Raw genomic sequence first — 17,349 nt, forward strand, 5'->3', positions numbered from 1 at the left:
AACCAACTTTTAAAATAAGTAATGTTTAATCTATTTTTTGAAATAACGAATTACTAGTTATAAAATTCTCATCACCAATTAATTTAAATTTATATAAACCAAATTAAAAAATATATATTTTATAACAAAACAAAGGGTAAGTTAAGAAAGCTATGCAAACTGTTCCTGTTGAGGCTAGTTGTACAAAAAGTTAAAAGTAGTTTTGTGGGAATCTCTAATTAAGAAATCTAAACCTCTTTTGTTAAGGACAGAAAGCCAAACTGTTAATGCAGAGCATGAGGCAGCACTACACGTGTATATATATAGATGCAGACATAACATTAACACCAAGCTAAGGTGCTCCAAGAGTTTCGAGGCAAAACTCAGCCAGATTTAGCAGAGAGCTTTCTAAATATATCACAAATAGCACTTAGTGGTGGTGGGAAAGGAAAGAAGCATTACCACAAGGTGATCCCTCTACAATATACGGTAGTTAGTGGTTACTAGTGAGCAGTATAATCATAACCTTCGTCTTCATTTTGTCACAGAGAGCTGAGTTTTTGGTTAGAGATTTTAGATTGATTAGCAGTGGCAATATGTCTCTTAGAATTTCCTTCTCGGTTCTTGCAATCACATTGTTGCTTGTTGGAACTTCTGCAGATGATCTTGTAGAAGGTATGCTTTCTATCACTTTTAGACGGAAAATCATTCCATACGTCTGATATATGCATATTTCCTATTATAACGGTGTAGGACATATCTAATGCATGCATGAGATAATTATTTCATTTCATTTTTTTGTTAAAAAGTCGTGTTTTCTAAAAAAATTATAGACTGAGAATATTTATAAATCCATACAGAGTATTACAGACCGAGCATTTTTTTTCCAGCTAAGTCATTTCATATGGACTGAACATTTCTCTTTTGGGAAAGGATAGAATGAACATATTTATTCATCCATATTTTGGAGAATCTAGGCCAAATGCTCATTTTTAATAGCGACTAATGTTGGAAAGTATGCCATGTGAAAATTAAAGAGAACAATGGAGAGTGGTAGAAAATGCAAGTATAATAAGGAGAAAAGAAAGCGAAGAATATCCGTGGTTCGGCTTAACAGCCTACCATGCCATTAAACTTAAAAGATCTTGATTCACTTGACTTGAGATAATAGACTACAAGAGAACCCATATTTATGATGGGGCTACATATAATAGTCAACCATAATTTAAATTGAAATTGCATATTAATTGTCTCAATCCCATAATTTTCTCTTGCAAATCAATCTCTTGATTTGGTTTTCATTAACATAGAAAGTGAAATTTACTTTCCAAACAACTAATATATTTTATGATTGAAAACTTTCCAATGTAACAGAGCTTAATTCAATTTCATTTGGTTATACCGGAGTCCATGGCCCTGAAAAGTGGGGAAGCTTGAGTCCATTATTCTCGGCATGCTCAAATGGGAAAAGGCAGTCCCCTGTGAACATAGTGAAGAACAAAGTTGTTCGTAACAAGAATTTGAAACCCTTAACCAGAGATTACAGAACTGCAAATGCCACACTGGTCAACAATGGGTTTAACATTGGGGTATGTTCTTAATTAAACTTCGAAATGGTTTTTCTTCTTTGCATTTTTTTTTTTGGTAAGTTATATAAATTTACATTATAATTAGCTTTTTGTTGATTTTCTGAAAATATGTTAAAAGATAGCTGTAAAGTAGTGACGTTTTAAAAAGCTTTTTATATATATAAGGTCCTGTTAATGGTACTTTTAAGACAATTATTAATATAAACTATTTAAAAAAAGTTTTGACACCATTTTTATAAAAAATATAAAAAACCATCAAAAAAATTATAGAAATTTTTTTTTCTTTTCCTAAAAATTAAAAAAAAAATCATAAACTAATATCCTTAAAGTATCTGTTAATTTTATATATACGGAGAGATGAGTTCAAATTACACTTGGTATAACTCTACAAAAGTTACACATTTTTTAAACCCTAGATTTCTAAGAAATCTAATGGTTAGAAAATTAATTGCTTTCCATTTTAGCTAACCTAATTAATTTGATAGAATATTATATTATTTTCTTTTCTACTTTCTTTCGCTCTCCTAATGAATTCATCTCTAACCTTGCACAAAAGCATATACTCAACGTTCTTGAGTTGTTCATGGTAATATGTATAGCTTTGTTTGTGACAGTGAAGCAAAATCCAGTAGTAGAAGCCTGAATACCTCAAAATAGTTAACCTTAGATGATTAAAGCACTTACAAAGTTCAATAATCACGTATATTTTTTGCTAGCCTTTTATTCAACAAAGTTGCACATAGTGGTTGACCAAAAAAAATAAAAATAAGATGTATCTTAGAAATCTACGATTTAAAAAATGTGTAACTTTTATAGAGTTATATAAAGTGTAACTTGAACCCATCTCTATCTTTCTCTCTCTCTCTCTCAAAGAGAGAGAGAGAGAGAGAGAGAGAGGTTTAAGTTAGATCTGGTATAACTCTAAAGAATTACAAATTTTCTAAACCATTGGATTGAAGTAGATCCAACAGTAAAAAAAATGCACTCATTAATGCTGATATTCAAATATGGATCTCATTTATTATCCTTATTTATAACATTCTATACCTATCTCTAATCCCAAAAATAGGTATATTTTTCTCTCTGCTCTCTCTCTCTCATCCACTACACATTTCTCTCTCCTCCATTGCTCTTCCACCTCCATTTTCATAAGGTTCCACCTCCATAGCCACATAGATTTAATGATCCTTAAAATTGCAGTTCTATTCTAATTTGAAGGGTTTGAATCCAAAAAAGATGTTCCAACTTCAAGAATAAAAATATGATATATTGTTGCATAACCACCCACCTTCTAGACTAAGATGGTTCTACAAGAATTTACAGCACAAGTGGGTGACAAATTCATGCATACCACATATTTACACCAAACTAGCTAGGCAAGGATGCACCATTAACCAGTTTTGAAGAACAAGTTTTATTTTTATTTTTTAACAACTAAAAATGAGGCAGATTGTTATTGTCTTATAACTTCTCTGATGATTTTGAGAATGAGGTGTATCGCCACAAAATCCTTCCAACCAAATTGTTTATTGTGTGAGAAGCCATTGGCACAATAAGGCTAGAAGACATAATTTTGGCATAACCATACACAAGCCCAACAAAAGTTGCCCTGAAACATGTTAAACAACAAATCCTGATTAATTGGAGCCCATAGTGCCTGAATATGGAGGTGGAATCTTATGAAAATGGAGGTGGAAGAGCAATGGAGGAGAGAGAAACGTGTAGTGGATGAGAAAGAGAGAACAGAGAGAAAAATATACTTATTTTTGGGATTAGAAATAGATATAAAATGTTATAAATAAGGATAATAAATGAGATTCTTATCAGAATATCAGCATTAATAAGTGCATTTTTTTGATCGTTGGATGTGTAACTCTAAAGAGTTACACCAGGTGTAACTTGGACCCATCTCATATTTATATATATAGACAAAGTTTAGCTACAAAATTAGTTGTAGCCTTAAGCTACAAACTTACTTAATATCTTTTTATTGGAGGTGAATTTTGACAAATCCTTCATTGGATTACATTTTCTTCTTATATCCTCTATGCTTGCAAAATTTCAAGAAAATTAAATATCAATAGCTATGTCATCAATGCATTTTTTAAATTGCAAGTTTTTGTAATTTAAAATTATGCACAAAATATAAGCTTATAGATCATATAATAAATAATATCCGATTGACACAAAATTCAACATGTATATTAAGAACATAAAGAACATGCAATTTAACGGTTAGATTTTCAAAATATGTTATAATATTTATTTTATTAAGTGAGTTTGTAGTATTAAATCACAACCAATTTTGTAGCTAAACTTTGTCATATAAAGCTATGCATGTTTCAAAAAAAAAAAAAAAAAAAAAAAAAAAGGTAATTCATAAATATTTTACCTTTGTATTGTCCTCAAGTGCAAGTCCCTACAAGGAAGCAGGGGTGCCATATATAAGCCCTCCACAAGAAACATTTGATGCTTAAATAATAATGAGATTCCATTTTAGCTTGAAGATGTAGAACCTTTTGGAATATCATGATGATAGAGAGTAAAATAATTTAACCATTCTTGACTATCCAATTTACTCGAATGTTTTTATTTTTATTTTTATTGCACAATAATGATATGGTGGAAACAATCTAGAAATTGGATACTCTAAAACCTTAGTATTAGAAACATCAAAAACAAAAGTGATAAAAGAGACTAATGAATAATAAATAATCCAATGCGCCTATGTTTCACAACTGCTACTGATCCAATGCGTGTGCCCTTTGCCTATGCAGTTGTTTTTTGAGGAAAATGTGGGAGTCTTGGTTGCAGATGGGAAGAACTTCAGCTTGAAGCAAATGCACTGGCATTCTCCTTCTGAGCACAGGATTAATGGAGAACAGTATGCTCTCTCTCTCTCTCTCTCTCTCTCATACACACATAAGATGCAAACACTTATAAATTAGGTGTGAAACTGAATAAGATTGCGTTTAGATTTGAGGATTTAAAATCAAGAGATTGGAAGAAGAATTGTTCGTATAAATTTAACAATATATGACGATTTATTGTTTTGAGAGTAAGAGCTTTTGAAATATCTTCTTACATTTACATTTCAAATTTAATTTAATACTAATAAAACTTAAATCCATCTAATTTTTATTAATAAAAATTGTAATTTTATACTGTACCCAAATCACTTAAATTAAAAATTAAAATCCAAATTCTTTTATTCATATAGTTCTATCAAAATAAACAATAAAACATATTGATCTACAAGAGTCCATTGATGTAAAACCTTATGTGTTGTATAATGGGCTCAGCCAGGGACAGAACTATGCTTGGACCATGGGGGGCCAACCTTATGTGTTGTATAATGGGCTCAGCCAGGGACAGAACTATGCTTGGACCATGGGGGGCAATGGCCCCCCATGGCCCAATGAGAAAAGGCAAAATATATAATATATAAAGCTTTTTTTTTTTTTTTTAATGCTCAATTTTTGTTTAATACTTCCATACTTTCACAAAAAGTACACTTTCTTTATTCAATTTTTTATTAAATTTTGATTCTTTTTGTGGATTTTTGTCTGGATTTTAAATGATTTATGAAATTTCTCTTAAAGCATTAGCATAGAATAATTGTAATTTAAATGTTTAATAAAGTTCCCTAAAGAAGCTTGGGATAAAAAAATACACACGTACGTATGTATTCTTTTATAAGTTGCTTGGATAAAACACATGGTTGTCTTTGGGTTATAACAAATTTTTTAAACATTTGGGTTTGAGTGTATCTCGCCTCTGGGCTTAACTGTGGGATTGACAAGAACTTTGAGCCCAAAACCCAAAACCCAAAAGGTTTCATCTTTTACAGCCAGCTGAAACTTAGCTAGAGGAGCTTGTCTCTGCATAATGTTGAAAGGCTTTTATCACAAAATCATGTTAGAACTTTCTGTTACTCTCTCATCTACTGTTACTACTTGCAATATGACTAAACAATTGATAACTACAGATTTCCAACTGAGCTTCATATGGTCCACAAGGCAGCTGATGGCAGCTTCGCAGTTGTGTCAATCCTCTACCAATATGGTGATGCTGATCCCCTACTTTCCAAGGTAATTTTTTTTTTTTTTTTTTTTTTTTTTTTTTTATATATCATTTTGAGTTGAATTAGCACTACGCAATTTAAACATAATTCCAAACCAAAACAATGAAATGGGAATTTTAATGTTTATTATGATGGTTTATGATTGCAGATTAAGAACGAGTTGAATGAACTGGCTAAGGAAGTGTGTGCAAAGAATGAAGAGTCTCATATTCCCGTCAAGGCCTTGGATACAAAGCACATGGAGAAAAAGACCCGCAAGTATTACAGATACATTGGTTCACTCACCACTCCTCCATGCACCGAGAATGTCACCTGGAGCATCCTCGGCAAGGTAATTAATTGATTGTTCATGCCATTCATGAACAAATCACACACAAGCGTGCACGTGCACACACATACATATAACAACAGACGGTTTGATATGGCTAATGAACGTGCAGGTGAGATCAATATCAAAGGAGCAGGTCGAGCTTCTTCAGGCACCTTTGGACTCTACTTGCAAGAAAAACTCAAGGCCTTTGCAAGAACTGAATGGGCGACAGATTGAGCTATTTGCTGAGCTTGGCGACAGTTAATCTTACAATCATTTTCACCATCTAATTGACATCAATATCTTCTGTAAAGGGGACCAAAAGGAATGAAACCAAAAAAAAAAAAAATTGCTTTATGTTTTCTTAGCTTATATATGAATATTCAGAGGTGCCAATTAACCAGTAGAGCTACAAACCTTTTAGCTTCATCTATTAACACGTTATGTACATTAGGGAATGGAAATCTACTTGAGTAATTTTCTGTCTGGTTTAAAGTCTGCATTATTCATAACTATTGATTTGTTTATTCCACCGAAACTTTTAGTGACCTCAAAGGGTGACATATCACATTCTTATCCACTTCCATTCCAATCCACACACCCTAAATCAGGACCATATATATTTTCATCTTTTACAGCAACAAGAAATGTTCAGCAATCTTGGGAAGAATAAAGGGGTCAATTTCATTCTCATCATTTTTCTCAACAATTTTTTTTTTTTTTTTTAATTTTAATAAAAGATTGCTGATAAGCAAGATTATTTGAACTTAAAATGACTTATTCAATAGTGCATCAAGTTGATACTTGATTTTCCATGCTGCTATACTTCATTATTTGTCAAACTACGACCTACACAGAAAGTCCTCTCCATCGATCTCATTCATCACTAGAGTTGAACAAGCTTACTGCATAAACGTCAATGACTGTCTTAGTGATTTGCTCAAGTAGCATTAGTCAAAAATGGAAACCTGTCCTTTTTTTTTTTGTTTTTTTATTTATTTTAAGGACCCATTTGTTAACAAAGTTTTCATAAGCAAATCAAAACTTCAATGGGTCATCTCCACATCTCCATAAGCAAGCTGGTTTTTTCAAAATAGTATTTGTTTTTTTTGGTGAGAATTAATGTGGGAAAATTGAACATAATTTTGACCATGGTTTATTTATTTATTTATAAATTCTAGGTGCAGATTTCTGGTTTTTTGTGTGACTAATTTAAAGAGAATACATTTTTTTTTTATAAACAATTTAAATAGAATTCATGATGTTAGGTAAGGCAGTCACTCTCAATTGGAAATAGATGATTAGTATGATGCCAATCTAGTCAATATTCTACTACAGTCTAGACCATTCACAAAGTGGCATCCACGATTCCACATTAGTAGTCAATGGCGCCGTTGCCCTTACAGTGAATCGGTGACTAAATCCTCATCTATGACTTGAACACTGAGTGAAGGCCACCATCAAAAACACACTGGCAAAGACTAAAATAGTAAATTTACACTTGAATACAAATCAATGACTGTACAGGTAGAACATGACACGTTGAATTGAATTTTAATGCAGCAAATGGGTTCAAACAAAAAGTACTGGGTTAAAAGTGTTTTAAACAACAACGACGACCCAAAAAAATAAAAAAAGTAACAGATATTTTAAGGATAAGGATATTGGTCTACAAACTATTTTAAAATTTTTGTTATGAAAAAAGAATTTGCAATTAATTGTTTTGAATGTTTTTTATATTTCTTATAAGAGATAGGTTCAAGTTATACCTGGTGTAACTATTAATTAGGTAAGTATTTAATGTTGTAATGGATAATGGTGTTTTGTTTTTATTCGTTGGATCTCTCATAAATCTACAATTTAAAAAAGGTGTAACTCTTGTGGAGTTACACCAGGTGTAACTTGAATCAATCTCTTCTTATAAAAATGATGTTAAAACTTTTCTAAAATAGTTTATTAACAATTGCCTCAAGGGCATTTATTAAAGTGACAAAAAAGAAGAAGTGAAATATTACAAGCTATGCTAACTAGTTTTGATTTTCAATTAAAAAAATATAATAATTGCGTTGGATAGATTTGCGTATAGAATTACAACTATTTGTTGGATAAGAGTAACGACTTTCCCAACTAACATGATTTCAATGAATTAAGCAAGAGAGTTATTAAAGTTTATCGCTTTACTTAATAAGTCATCATTCATGAGATCATCTTCGAATTTGACGAAGTTATCCATTTTTTGAGTAAAAAAATTTGTAAGTTATTTCCGCAAACTATGTTTTAGGGATAATTTTAAATTAAATCAGTAGTTTCTTGAGAAATTATTTAAATAAGCAGTTATAAAGGTTTCAAATTAAATCCTTTAGAAAGTAGAATTTATAATTTTATTAGTTTTATATGAACTAACTACTTTTAAATTGGTAACAATTTAAATATTGAACTTTTCGGTTTTGATTTGAGGTTTTGATTTTCAATAATAATTAAAGAAACTAGTTTATGCTCGTTTGTTTAGAAAACAAGTTAAGTTCAAGCCATAAGCTTGGGCTCGATTATTAAACAAGTCAAATTCAAACATAATTAACACATTTGTGAACAAGCTAGTGAACATGAAGACTTGATTTCACTATATAAAAATAATTTTTTATATGTATACTTGTTTAAAAATATATTTATATATACTTGAGATTAAATTGTATAAATTTGTCAATAAGTTAATATGATTTTAAATGATTATTTGTAGTAAAAATTCATAGAATTGTAAAGAATAATTTAATCAAGTAACTCGTAAACAAGCTTGAACTTGAACGTAAACTATTATTTGGTGATGAGCTCGAGCTTGGCTTGTATTAGAAAAAAAAAAAAAAAATTAAGTGCACAAACTTGAACTTTTAAAACTAAACTCGGTTTGGCTTGGCTTGTTTACTGCCCTTTTAACATGAGATTTTAACAATTTTTTTCCCTATTTCTCTTGCATAAGAGGGGTTGTATTTCTGTGTGAAACTTTTCTTTTGGCATTTGCTAAATCTACTTTTTATTAAGACAAAATTTATACCATCTGATGTATATATCATAACTTAATACATTAAAACAGTGAGTGAAATGTCCTAAAACCAAGTCAAATAAGTTAGTTTACAACTACCAAAAAAAAAAAAAATTATTAATGTTGTTGAAAGGGACTTAAACCCGAGTATTATTTTTTAGCCGATTTGAACAAAATAGAATTCAAATCCAAATATCATTTAATAAGGGCTTTTACAAGGAAAAAAATTTACAGCTACTCATTCAACAACACTCAATATATATTTACAAAACCTTAGAGCCTACAATACAAATTTAAAATTAAAAAATAAAAATAAAAATAAAAACTGTGTAGAAAATTGTACTAGTGACTATTATCACCTTTCACCCCGCGGAAGGGGAAACTGTTATTCAACGTGCCACGTCATCTCAACGACAAATTTTAGAACAAAGTGTGGGCTCCACAGATATTCCCAATCGCGACCGCTAGAGGATTGGACTCAACCAATCACATCAAGCCACGTCATCGGCCCAAGCGTCTGATCTTCTTCCGGATGCGAACCGGTTCATTCCGCCCAAACCGGGCGTTTCAATCTCCGATAAGCTCCCTCTCGGCGCGTCGAAATCGGAAGCCGTACTGTCACGCGCTCTAATCGCCGAACTCTTCCTCGGAGGCGATTCGGACTCAATCTGCGGCGCGTGAACTCTAGGCGCCGGTTTGTCACGCCGACCGGCTCGGAAAAGAGCACGAAAAGTGGCGAAAAATCCGGATTTTCGTTTCCCGGCCGATTTTTCAATCTCGGCGATCCGTTCGGAGGAGAGTTGCCGGTTCCTTAGTCTCCGATTTCGGTCTCTCTTCGATCTCACCCTTCCCATGCAAGAAACCTTCGGCGACGACGGTTCAACAACCGAAGAATCCGATTTGCCTACCGATCCGGACCTTTTCGGAAACAACCGAGTATTTCCCTGCTTGTTGTTCCGGCGACTCTTCGTGTCGACGAAACAAGACTTCTGAGGCTTCGGCAAGCCGAGAATCGAAGCTTTGGACTTCAAGTTGAGGTTGAGAGAGAACCGCTGAGAATTCGAGTTCGCACTCGGATTCAGATTCGGATTCAAGTTCGTCGAGTTTACGTTACCTTTTCCCGAATCTTTTCGCTCGTAAAAAGCGTGCTGGTCGAACCAGTCAAGCTCAGCGTCTTTCGAGAGCCAAAACGACTCCGGCGGGAAATCCGAAGGTACCTCCGGTTGATCCGACTGCTCCGGCCGGTGATCTCCGTCGGCGAGCGTTTCACAGGCGATTTTCCTATCGGAGCCGCCGGCACAGGCTGTAACTAGGTTCTCCAGATCCACTTGTGGCATCGTCAAGAACACAAGAACTCTGCAATGAAATTTAGAAAGCAAAGAGAGAGAGAGAGAGAATGTTGAAGAAGAAGGAAGGAGAAGTAGTTGGAAACTTTGAAACTTGAAAGAGAGGATTTTATATATAATAGAAAGAAACAAACAAACAAATTTTTTTTTTTTGTGGAAATTTTGTTAGAGAGAGAGATAAAATATTTTGGAGGGAGATTTTCAACTTGTTGACTCGTGCTGGCTGGTTTTGATGGTTTTGCTTTTTTATGTGAGAGAGAGAGAAAAGGAGGTTTTGGTAAAAAAGAAAAAGAAATATATCTTTTTTTCTTTCGTCAAAATAATACGAAATTGAACCGTACGAAACGTCGTTTTACTTTAATTATTATATATACTGTTATTTAAAAATTAAAAAAAAAACATTAATTTCCTTTTGTGAATGAGCTTTTAACTTAGTCCAGTGTGGCTGCTTATTTTGGAAGAATGTGTGAATCACCGTGACTTTTTTTTTTTTTTTTTTTGGGACCGACAACCACTTTATTCATAATATTTTTTATAACAAATTTGATGTAATAAACTATTACGAGTTGTGACTGATGGAATAAAAAAGTAATTTAAGCAATAAGTTTAAATTAGAACTAATAATAACTAATCACTTATGATTTGTTATGAAAATGTTGTAAACGTAACACTTCTCTAAAGTGAGAAATTACTAGATTTATCGAAAGATTGCTGTAGTGGTCTTTCTTGATTTTTCCAACTAATAAAATGCTGCCATTCATGCAAGTGTGATATCACTTGGTGGTTTATTATTTTGTTTTCTTATGTTGATTAGGAAGCTAATTCACACACTTGCATAGGGCATGTGTTAGTAAACTATTTATCATCAATGGATTTTGTTAAAGCTTAATTTATAAATTAAGTCAACTTATTTTTTTTAGGTACAGTTTTGAATGCATCTTGTTTTTTTTAAGCATAATTTGGATATATCCAACTTATTTTTATCATACCAAAATTAAACCTCAAATCTATATTTAATTTGTTATTTTTGACTTTGAAGTTTTTTTTTTTTTTTTTAATTATAGGATTTAAAATGTAAAATATTTTTCCTCATTATGTAAAATGCCTAAATAGGCCCTTGGATTAATTCAATGTGACTGCTTTGCTTTGAAGAATGTGGTAAATAATTTCTCTTGCTTCGTCATGCAAGCGTCATGACTTTTTCAAATTTTTCCTAACACATTGTATGATTTATAGATCACAATGCTTACTCATTAATATATGTACTATATTAGGGACCATTTGTTATAGCTTAATTTATAAATCAACTCAACTTATTTTATTAGGAACGGTTTTTAATGCATCTTATTTTCTTGATTATAATTTAGTTAAATTCAACTTACTTTTATAAACATAAATTTTTTGTACGATTTAATATAAATGCTCTAATATTCATTTTTGGATTTAGATCCTCTAAATTTTTTTAGAGTACTCTACCAATAGATTTTTTTAAATCCTAACCACTCTTTTATGATTTAAGGGTCTAGATTCTGCCATGTCAGCATTCTACTAATAATATTTTTAAAATAATAAAATAATGTTGCAAACAAAACAATTAAGATTATTGTTAATGGAATGCTAATATGACAAAATTTAGACCATTAAATCATTAAAGAATTGTTAAAATTTAAGGAAATCTATTTGGTAGAGTACCTTAAGAAATATAGATGATCTGAATCCTTCCTTTTTACTTCCAAATAATTTTATGATAGTTTCTATCCTTTATCTCAAAAATTCATCATTCACTTCTAATGCAAAAGAAACATTTGGGATACTAATAAGGACAGGATATTTACCTGTACGCCAATTTAATAAATTGTTGCTTTGAATTTCAGCCTTCTATTTATTGCTAAATGGAAAGCTAATTAATGAAGAGATAAATCTTCTAAATAACGTGAATGGCTCAACTAAACCTCAAACAATCTAACCACACAATTATATAAATATATATATATTTTTTTTAAAAACCAAAAAAAAAATAATAATATAATATAATATAATGACCACTTGGTGCCATTTTTTTTTTTTTAGAAGAGTGAGTTTCAACTTATTATGTCCGCTTTTGATAATAGTTTTTTAAACGGGAATTGAACCTCAAATCTCTTATACAACCATCAAAAATTTTACCAATCGAGCTAATTATAACATATACTTGTACCAGATCTTATATATGTATATAACAACTCAAATTTTCTGTGCCCCATACTTGTTAGTTTATTTATACTATATAATAACAAATAATTCTGGAAATCCTCTAATTATAGGAGTCAGAGATTTGCCATCTTGTTCCCCATTCCTGCAGTGAATCCAGCCTATTAGAAATACGTGCCACCGTCATGTTCTAAAAATAATGACAATAAAAATGATTGCTTGAATAATTGTACGTTGATTGAACTTTCAATTAATGTGCAATAATCAAAGTTCTAGTTTTTTCCTTGTAATTTACGAGGTAGATTCCCTTTCTATGCCTTTATAACCAATCTCTAAAGCTATGGCGGCAACATTAAGCTTTGCTAATCGGTGGCTTTAGATACATAACAAAACTGTTTCACCTATAAAAAAAATATTTTTTTATTTAATTTAATTTTACAATAAGTGGTGGAAGCTTAGGAGAGGATGTACCAACAACAAAGAGCAATTGATTCAAGTCAAGAGAAACTAAACATAATTTGTGTTTAGGATATCGTATTGATGTCATGCTGATGTCATATTAGCCGTTTTATGTTATAATTTTTAAAAAATTATTTGTGTCACTATATCGTATTAATGTCCGTACTTCTTAGGATATATATAAGAGTGAGCTAATTCAAATAGTGAGAATTAAACAAAATAGAAGAATAACTAAAAAAAGATTAGCAAAAGTAGTAAAATTTAGGAAATATTATTCTAGATATAATAGAATTACACACATATCCCCCCAAAAAAAAGACGTGACCAATCTTGATTAATTTGTTGAATATCTATAACGTTGTTTGAAATTTTGGGACCAAAGTTTATGGGTTTTTTTTCTTTCTTTCTTTTGCTTATGGTAATAATTAAGTGGGGGAGAGGAGTTTGATACGTAATTCTCCCAAATAGAGATTGGACAATGTATAGCATTGAAAATTCGAAACACAAACTTCTTTAGGGGGCAATTCTAAGTTTCAAGTACAAATTTTTGTGGCAAAAAAGGAGGCCAATGTATGCAGAATATGAATAAAAAGATTAAATTAATTAATACACTTTCTATATTTCAATGTGAGCTGCAATCCATAGTTAGTTTTGATTAGGCTCCAACAACTAACAACTCTCGTGACTCATGAATGAGTCGTATCACGTAATTGATGTCCTTGGGGGACTTATTTAAAGGAAGCAATTTTATATGGAGTAAGGAAAAAAACTGTCTTTACAAATAGTAAAAGCCACAATAGATGTCTCTGACTATATTTAATTTTATATATATATATATATATATATATATATATAAAACCGAAACCTTTGAAACTCCCACAATTTTCCACATCATCATTTTAATTTAAAAAAATTTTAATTTCCACAATTTTCCACATCATCATTTTAATTTAAAAAAATTTTAATTTTTAAAACTAAATAGTGAGAGTCCTAACAGGAGTCTCTTATATATATATATATATATATATATATATAAGAGACAAAATCTTTGAAAATCCTAAAGCAATCTCCTCTGTCCGTCTCCACTAAGAGAGAAAACCCTAAGTTTCAATTTCTTTGGTACGCTTGCTATTGCTTTTTCTCTTTTTTGTGAATTAGTTTTTTTTTGCTTTTGTTTTGTATGGAGTAGTACTTTACAATATATAGTATAACTACAAGTATTGTAATAAGTTTGCTAACTTTTTGTGTGGTTCAAAGATGCTATATTCTATATTATTTTAGATTATATAACCTTAAATTTTACCTTATGGAGACTGTGGGGGCCGGCCCAAAAATGATGGGCTATTCCAAACTCAGGCCCGTCCGAGGAGCGTACTATCCGAGGAAGAGCCTCGTATGCAGCATTACCCAATCCCAGCAGCTCCAAGGAAACCCGTCCGAGAAGTAATTCGTCCTCGGACATCACGAAGCCCAGACGAGAAACTCTGCTCAGCCATTTCAGCTCACCTTCCCCAACATATAAAACGAATTAAATTCAAAATATCTCACGGAAGGCTACCACCACATTAATTGCGCCCCAACCACCCTCTTGGCCGCATTAATGAGGAAAAGACTCCTGAACAGTACCGCCTTGGCCTCTGCAACTCACAAAGGGTCTGATGAGGGCGTCTGATGGGACAGGTGCTCGAGTGGATACTTGGATGACTAACAGGTGTAAGGCTGGGATGAAAAGGAGAAAAATATATAATGTAGTGAAGTCCCTCAAAGAAGGGACGGCAGAATTGTAAGAGGAACAAAAGAAATAAAATCAGACTTGAGGAATCCTTCTTTGCGTTCTTATTTCCTTTCTGCAAACAGTACACTACATGCATTAGACTTGCTAGTTTCACTGAGGCCAAGTTCTTTAACCCATTCTCTACAAGTATTTATTGTGGGTTGTGCTTTGGGCCAAGGCCTGATCAACAGAAGTTGGGCCAGGAAAATCGTGCAACCACAATTGGCGCCGTCTGTGGGAAGAACTAGGGCATCAGCTAGTGCAACGGTCAAGCATGTCAGAACTAGACCCGCACCAAGAGGATCCTCACCAAGCTAACTCTCAACGGACACTACATGCCGAGTCCCAGAGGCAAAATAACCCAACTGGCCCAGGTGAAAGGGGGAATCGTGAAGGGAGTGTGCATACCACCCGGACGAGCCAGAGTCACACTCAGATAGGAAGTCAAGTGTCTCAGAGGCGAAATAGTCACCAGGCCATGCAGCGAGAGATAGATGACCTAAAAAGGAAGTTACGACGTGCGCAGCGAAGACGATCTCCCTCTGACTCAGGCGAGTCTTCTAGTCCAGAAGACGTGAGTTACAGACGAAGGTCAAGGACCCCACCAAGCGAAACCTTTTCTTACGAAAAGGAACCACGCCTTGTACGAAAGTATGAGCGCCCGTCCAGCAAAGGCTCGGGGAGCGACGCCATGAAGAAGGCATTGGATCAGGTTTCAAGATCACCCTTCACGAATAGAATCGAAGGGGCTAAGATGCCAAGACGCTTCAACCAACCGGCGTTCGCCATTTATCACGGCAAAACAGACCCGGTGGAGCACGTGAGTCAGTTTAATCAAAAGATGGCAATTTACTCGCAAAACGAGGCCCTGATGTGCAAAATCTTCCCCTCTAGCTTGGGATCGATGGCAATGAGATGGTTCAACAGCCTGAAGACAAACTCCGTGGGCTCCTACAAGCAGCTCACTCAAGCTTTTTGCTCCCGTTTCATTACAAACACTAGAGTCCCTCGACCTCTCAGTTCGCTGCTGTCCTTGTCCATGCACGAAGGAGAAACCCTGAAAGCGTATTCGGATAGGTATTGGGAGGTGTATAACGATTTAGATGACAACCATGATAACATTGCTATCAGCACGTTCACAAGCGGCCTTCCCACTGGGCATGGCTTAAGGAAATCCCTCACCGGGAAACCAGCTACTGACGTCCAACAGCTGATGGATAGGATCGACAAGTACAAAAGAGTGGAGGAGGATCAGCTGCAAGGGAAGGGCAAGGAGAAGGTCGTCCCCTTTAAGGCAAATGATTTCAGAATGGAACGTCACAATCCTGGTCAGCCGAGGAGAGATTTTCCGCGACAGGCTGGGCAGAGCACCCCGCAAACAGTGAATGCCGTATTCAGAGAGCCAGTACAACAGGTACTGGAGAAAGTAAGGGATGAACCCTATTTCAGATGGCCGGGAAAGATGGCTGGAAACCCTGCCAACCGTAATCAGAACCTGTACTGCCAATATCATCAGGACCACGGGCATACTACTGAGGACTGCAGGAGTCTGTGGAATCATCTAGATCAATTGGTCCGAGAAGGAAGGTTACGTCACCTGCTGCACCCATCAAGCGGCCATCCCAGCCAAGCAGCACAAGAACCTCGAAGGGACGTGTCTCTAAGACCCCCCACCGGGACGATACATGTCATCCTCGCTGCACCAGGAAGAACTGGGCCGCCCATCCCCAGGGTATTAGCCGTGGATCATTTCCCCTACATGGGCAGGCACGGAGAGCCCAAGAGGTTAAAAAGGGGAAGCTCTTTGATACTGGGATTCTCGGATGAGGATAAAGAAGGAACAATTCAACCTCACGATGATGCCTTGGTGGTCACCTTGCGGATTGGGGGTTTTGATGTTAAAAGGGTGTTAGTAGATTCGGGAAGTGCGGTGGAGATAATGTACCCCGACCTATACAAGGGGTTAAACTTGACGCCAGAAGATTTAACAGCTTATGATTCCCCCCTCCTCAGCTTTGAGGGGAAGCTTGTCACACCGAAGGGGCTAATCCGACTGCCCGTACAGACTGGGGTGGAAGTGGTGGAGGTGAATTTTATCGTGGTCGACGCTTATTCACCCTACACTGCGATAGTTGCAAGGCCATGGATCCACAGCCTAGAGGCCGTGACCTCCACACTTCACCAGAAAGTAAAATACCCATCCCAAGGACGAGTAGAAGAGATCCGAGGAGATCAGGCCATGGCCAGGAAGTGTGTGGTGGCCGCCATTTTACATCGGCCCCCGGTCGAGACCTCGGACTCAAAAAGCTTATAGCAACCAGCCTCCTCGGTGAAGCATAACGAGGGGCTGGCCGAGGAGATAAGGTGTGAAGGCCTAGATAAGATTGCTGTCAGCGATGACCCGGAGAAGTTCTTTCAGGTCGGCTCTGAATTGCCCTCTCAAGAAAAGGAGGAACTGGTCAAATTTCTCAGAGAAAACGTCGATGTATTCGCTTGGGACGCCTACGATGCCCCGGGAGTCGATCCCAGCCTTATTTGTCACCACTTGAACGTCAACCCCTCTTCCACTCCGAGGAAGCAG

The 17,349-nt window shown here is 34.7% G+C and overlaps 2 protein-coding genes across 3 annotated transcripts; one reads left to right on the top strand and one right to left on the bottom strand.

Annotated features, from left to right (window-relative positions):
- Nucleotides 1–317: 317 nt before the first annotated feature.
- LOC126692144 (alpha carbonic anhydrase 1, chloroplastic) lies at nt 318–6,449 on the top strand. 2 transcript variants are annotated; one of them, XM_050387640.1, is made up of 7 exons: nt 321–447; nt 528–654; nt 1,354–1,568; nt 4,346–4,452; nt 5,557–5,659; nt 5,801–5,983; nt 6,093–6,449. In XM_050387640.1, exons 2-7 carry the CDS (start codon nt 576–578, stop codon nt 6,225–6,227), a joined length of 822 nt encoding a protein of 273 aa, XP_050243597.1. In that variant the 5' UTR covers nt 321–447; nt 528–575; the 3' UTR covers nt 6,228–6,449. The 2 variants fall into 2 exon arrangements, with proteins under 2 accessions (XP_050243596.1, XP_050243597.1); XM_050387639.1 differs by having other exon boundaries at nt 318–654.
- A 2,646-nt stretch (nt 6,450–9,095) lies between these two features.
- LOC126692145 (uncharacterized) lies at nt 9,096–10,449 on the bottom strand. The gene has a single exon (XM_050387641.1). The coding sequence runs from the start codon at nt 10,334–10,336 to the stop codon at nt 9,491–9,493; it is 846 nt and encodes a 281-aa protein (XP_050243598.1). The 5' UTR covers nt 10,337–10,449; the 3' UTR covers nt 9,096–9,490.
- Nucleotides 10,450–17,349: the final 6,900 nt, after the last annotated feature.

The sequence above is a fragment of the Quercus robur genome, chromosome 7 (genome assembly GCF_932294415.1).
Source record: "Quercus robur chromosome 7, dhQueRobu3.1, whole genome shotgun sequence".
Classification (NCBI taxonomy): Eukaryota; Viridiplantae; Streptophyta; class Magnoliopsida; order Fagales; family Fagaceae; genus Quercus; species Quercus robur.